General features: G+C 37.5%; 2 protein-coding genes across 6 annotated transcripts in view; one reads left to right on the forward strand and one right to left on the reverse strand.

Moving 5' to 3' along the window:
• Window positions 1–804, forward strand: part of LOC104815624 (E3 ubiquitin-protein ligase SPL2-like) — a 4,457-nt gene extending 3,653 nt beyond the window's left edge. For 2 of the 3 annotated variants that reach the window (XR_772155.2, XR_772156.2), the window contains one exon: window positions 513–804. The gene's annotated coding sequence lies outside the window, so the exon portion shown is untranslated. The remainder of the gene's footprint in view (window positions 1–512) is intronic. The other variant, XR_772157.2, reaches the window with a different exon arrangement.
• Window positions 791–3,654, reverse strand: LOC104815623 (nuclear transcription factor Y subunit A-6-like). 3 transcript variants are annotated; one of them, XM_010544089.2, is made up of 6 exons: window positions 3,529–3,654; window positions 2,301–2,673; window positions 2,088–2,179; window positions 1,915–1,992; window positions 1,489–1,659; window positions 791–1,344 (listed from the first exon to the last, which is right to left on the reverse strand). In XM_010544089.2, exons 2-6 carry the CDS (start codon window positions 2,470–2,472, stop codon window positions 1,036–1,038), a joined length of 822 nt encoding a protein of 273 aa, XP_010542391.1. In that variant the 5' UTR covers window positions 2,473–2,673; window positions 3,529–3,654; the 3' UTR covers window positions 791–1,035. The 3 variants fall into 3 exon arrangements, with proteins under 3 accessions (XP_010542391.1, XP_010542392.1, XP_010542393.1); XM_010544090.2 differs by lacking the exon at window positions 3,529–3,654 and adding an exon at window positions 3,241–3,509; XM_010544091.2 differs by lacking the exon at window positions 3,529–3,654 and having other exon boundaries at window positions 2,121–2,179; window positions 2,301–3,511.
• Window positions 3,655–5,402: the final 1,748 nt, after the last annotated feature.

The raw sequence follows: 5,402 nt of genomic DNA on the forward strand, positions 1-5,402 counted from the left end.
GGGGGGTAGTAATACTAAAGATGCTGGGGTAGAATTAGCAAGGATAATGAATATATTGTAGCATAGCCATAGGGTAGTTGGTATGGGCATGGGCATGGGCATGGGCATGGGCATGGACATGGACATGGACATGGAGAGATAAGGTTAAACATGTATTACTCAACAGTGAGACAAAAGGCATTTTTGTTCTGACATCTTGAAATCTTAAACATTTATATGTTTGGTCAGAAAGTCCCATGGATCACAGCCATCATACTATTATATTTTTTTTTACGTAATGATTTCCACAATATTACTGATATAAATCATTTCTTTTTTGAAATGATCTCTCGTACGGACAGAACCCCATCTACTTTGGTGGTGGCATCTAATCATTTTCAACTAGTATGAGTTCTTTGTCTGCCACTATTATCCTGCATCAGAATACTTCCATAAAATCATTTTCTCTTTCTGCGAGATTATATATGTACATACATCTACATATCAAATGGCTTATAACTGTGGGAGTTTAGTCTCACAGCGCAGGATGTTCAAAGACTGAAGAAAGATACGAAGACAGGAGTTTGGAGGGTTTGTATTCCGGTTTAAGAGACTGAACCGAAGATTGGAAACATACCAAAGCGATAGGACCGGGCGGGATTTTTCAATGATTTGGAGCAAACCGGAATAACTACCAGCAATGTGTTCTCATTCCGGTTTCAGTTCTGTTCTAAATTTGCTACTACTTTTTTTTTTATCTCAGTAGAATTTACAAGTTACTGTACGGAATTGAAAAAGTCGAAATTCATGCTGTGAAAAGGTACAGTCCATTCCAATCAAACCCCGAAGAGTAACCGAGACAAAAGAAACACAATGGTTCACACCCAAAGGTCATATGTATTATTATTCATTACCTGCTTCCATGAAAGCAGACTTGGAGATATGAGAACAGGACACACTATGAAGACAGCAATAATACGACAAACAAAACCAAAAGAAGCAGCCAAGGATGACTTCCCGCCGGGAAGAAGCAGAGATTTTGGTCACCTGTCTCTCTCACAAGAGGACTGAGACATGGTGGGTTGATGATGGGTACCCACAGAACCTGAACTGCGCGTGTTGGAACATGCCGTTGTTGTCGCCGTCGTTGTTGTTTCGGTTGGAGTTCGAAGCCGAGGTTCTGTCCGTGCCAGACATGATCGTTGAGCCGTTGTCCCTCTGAATTTCCAGAGGGTTCTTCTTGGGCGAATCCTGCTTATGAACTTGTTTGGTTTCTTTAATCTTCTTCTTCGTGTTGAGGAACCGACCTCCCGACCCTCTCGCTCTCTTCAATGCATGAAGATGGCGTGACTCGTGAAGGTACGGCTGCCCACCCAAAAAAAAAAGTTTCATGTAAAGACAGGTTTTTTAAACACGGGTTTATATCGAATTGGAAGAACGTCCAAGAAAAACTTAAAACTTGTTCCATAAAGCACAGATTTTTAATAGAAACCGTCAAGAAAGACATACTTTACGGAATTTGATGAGCTTGTTCTGAGCTTCAAGCTTTGCCCGGTTCTGCCTGCGGCGAAGAATTGCATGGTACTGTTTCGCATTAACGTAAATGGGCTCATTCTCTGTAATGTTATGCGGCAGCGGCATTCTAGAAGGTATCAACCCCATCATCTCTGGATACGCCACCTGCAAAAGATGCCCATGACCAAACAACGGCAACATATCAGAAAACAAAGGCAAAAAACAGCATGATGTGTTACAAATTCCCCGCAAAAAAAGTATAACGTTGACCAGTTTCCTCGACTTGGAAAATCTACAATGCCTGATAGGTAATAACGAAAACCTCGAGAGAAAATAAGGCGGTGAATGCTTCCAAATTGTGTAAACTACCATGTCTAGAGATTATGTGGATGCATGCAACCAACAAAATATGTATATTACCATAGGCTGTGATGCATATGCAGAAGCCATGAAACCACCGAGATATGGCGGGGCAGTACAGTGAAGAGGCCAAGAAGCCTGTCAGGACAGAACAATAAGCATTCATCATATTGATTCTCTGTCTCAAAACCCGATCTTTGAAAGGTTAGAGAGTCAAAGATGATTTAACTAACTTGAGCAGGAGGAAACACAGAATTTTGAGATACCATCGACGAGGTGGACTTCGTATGACTTCCATCCGGCTTCCCCGAGTTTTCTTCACACCCTACATCAAGACAAGTTCCCAGAGATTATTACCTATAAAAATGGCACAAGATCATATAGCTCTAAAGTTGATGCATTCTCTTTCCGGCAATATAAACTCTTAAAAATTCATAATGTAGGACCTGAAAGGTTGGTACAATGGTTATGTTCCACAAAGCTGGCAACTTCGCCACAAGATTGTCCAGTGGATTGAGTTGAGGATGAATCCTGGTCCTTCAACTGAAACCCAGATTGTTTCATCCCATGGAAATGGGTAGACATAACTTCCATTCTCAAGCTTAAATTGTCAGTCATTGATGACCCTTGGACATTTGAGTTGCTTGGCACAGAGTTTTCCCAAGAAGGGTAAGTGTTAGAGTGAACGAAGACGTATAAGCAGCACTTGACGGTGAATCTTTCCTATGGAACTCTTGCATTGTCCGAAAACCCTACTTCATAAAGCTATCGCAATTCGCAAGTGACAGAGTATGTGTTGCTCCCATTTGTATCAGTCACCTGTCATCCAACAAAAAGGAACCAGTGAAGATAGTAACATTCCATTCAAAGGAACCAAAGTTGTACATTACCCAAAAGACATATCAACAAAAAAAACAACAAATCTAAGATAGAAACAAAAGCAACCATGCAGAAGAAATCAAGTCCAGTATCCAAATTCTGAGTTCATCTATATATATATATGTAGAAAGATTGATCAACAGGTTTTGGCTCGAATTGGGGCTCGAGAAGTTTGAAGAATAAACGAGTTGGGAGTTCGAATTGGAAGACAATCAAGGAAGATCAACATTCTGCAAAGGCATAGAAAAGGTGCCACTGATATAGTTGCAATATAATCTGTCAGATCCTAAAGCGGCACCCAAAATAGCAAAGATCCAAACTTTGGCAACGATTCAACATAACAAATCAGATCAAAAACCAAACGAATTCACATATAAACGGAATTAGCACTACGAGATCAACACAGAGCACGACATGCAATTGGAAAAAGGGAATTTTGCCCAGAGAGAATGAGAGAGAGAGAGAGAGAGTAAGCTTCTTTATCGAATAGATTTCCGAAATTCGAACCATGCAAAGAGGAAATCAGAGCTAAATTGACTCATCTTCAAGTTAAGCCGTTTCAGACATGCAAGACCTAGAAAAAAGCCAAACCCTTTTCAACTCGCTCATCCCATAGAAAGGATGCGAAACAAGAAGAACAAAGCACAAAGATTTTTTTTTTCTTTTTTTCAAGAGCAGCCTGCAGAGTACAAGATAGAGCAAATCAAATCCCAGCCCCCCGACAACATGAAAGAAATTAATTAACACCAAAGAAAAGGCGATATTAGAGAGAGAGAGAGAGATAGAGAGAGAAACCCTTTGGATTTGATGAAAATGGTGGAGAAAAGAAAGCCGAAAGTAGCAAAGTCAAGTAAGCTTAGGCGGTGCTTGTCTCCGCCCTCAAAACATGGCTGTTTCACCTCTCTCTCTCTCTCTCTCTCTCTCTCTCTCTCTCTCTCTTGCCATCCTTTTTTTACTTCTTCAAGGTTCTTTTTTTAAATATTAAAATTTAAAGTTAATCAATAAGAGCTTAGTAAGTGATTATCCCTCCACCCAACCATAAATAAATGGATAAATAACCCTTCACCTTAAACAGTAATAGAATCATGAATTGATTAGGAATTTGGTTACTTAAGCATTTACAAAAGCTTTAGTTTTCTAATATTTTCAATATTATAATACCCCGCATTCGATTTCATATTTAGTTTATGAAATATATATAAGGAACCCTAATTTAGCCCTCAAAAAATAACATAGAACTAACTATTTACTTGAGAAAAATGATTTCTGCAGAAACAAAACATTTTTACGATTTTTTTTTTTATGTTTTTCAAGTTGACATTGTTTTTTTTTTGGTAACGGAGGTTGACATTGTTCTTGCTAAAAGATTCAAGATCAAGATGTAAAGCAGCAACATATTTGATTTGGCGGGAAAGAAATGCAAGAATCTACCGGAGTGAGACTTCTTCAATCGGGAAGATCAGGATGGAGCTTGACCGATTGGTACGGGACGTGGTGCTCTCTAGGGGGCTTTCTTCAGATTCACCGGCAACATTGTTGGAGGATGGATGGATCTTTCTTACATCGACGATTAGATCACAACTACGTTACTATAACTTTTTTCTGAGTTTACACTACTATTTTGTCTAAGTCTATTTTGATGGAATCCAGTACCTTAAGAGATCGTTTCAACAAAATGTCGGGTTGTATAAGAACAACAATTTTTTGAAGAGTTAATACATTTACCGTTATAAAAAAAAAGGATGTAAATATGAAAAAGTTTTAATTGGGATTTTTTAAGTCCAAACGTTTAAGAACTTTTTTTAAAATCATTGTAATTAGTTTAGAACTTTTTGTCACAAATAAATTTGGTAAATGGCACTTTTTTTGTGGTCAACTATAGATAAGGCAAGGGTCAAGGCCTTGTAAACCATGGTATATTCTTGAATGAAATAATTGTGTTAAAAGCGGCCACATATTTGTACTTTATTTAATAAAGAATAACAATTACATTTTTAATATGTATTCAAAGAATTAACAAAATATAAAGTTCTAGAATATTTTTAATATTGTCAATTTTTATCATCTTGCTTGGTAAGGCAGGAATGGAAGTGGAGAGGAGAGTGGTCAACATCTATTAATGGCGCAATGAATAATCAGTTAAGCTATTCATTAAATTAAAATGTTTAGTGGTTGGGTAAATTGCAATTTATTGCAAGTCAGGCAAAAAGCTCCTTTCTTTCTCACTTCTCTCTCCCCTCTCTCTCTCTCTCTCCATACATACATACATACATACATCCATACATACATACACATATATACGTGTATATATATAATACTTTGGTCTCCAAAACGAAATCCAAAGGTTATGTATAATCCAAAGATTATGTCGATACAACGCAAAATTGCAAATGCTATTTATTTGAGAATGTTCTAACCATATATTGTGGTCGTCTAAGATTCGATAAAGTTATGAATTTGTAGATATGGTGCATAGATTAAATATTTGATTTCAGATATATTAATCATTCTTATTCGAATTTGAATTGATAAACTGAGAATACTCACTGATATGATTTGAATTACGATTAAAATAACTATATATATATATATATATATATATATATAATGTCGTGAAGAAGCGAGTAACGGATGCCCACGCGCACCGTCCCTCTCGCGAGGCTGGTTTT

Source organism: Tarenaya hassleriana, unplaced genomic scaffold (assembly GCF_000463585.1).
Source record: "Tarenaya hassleriana unplaced genomic scaffold, ASM46358v1 Cleome24, whole genome shotgun sequence".
In the NCBI taxonomy this organism is placed as follows: domain Eukaryota; kingdom Viridiplantae; phylum Streptophyta; class Magnoliopsida; order Brassicales; family Cleomaceae; genus Tarenaya; species Tarenaya hassleriana.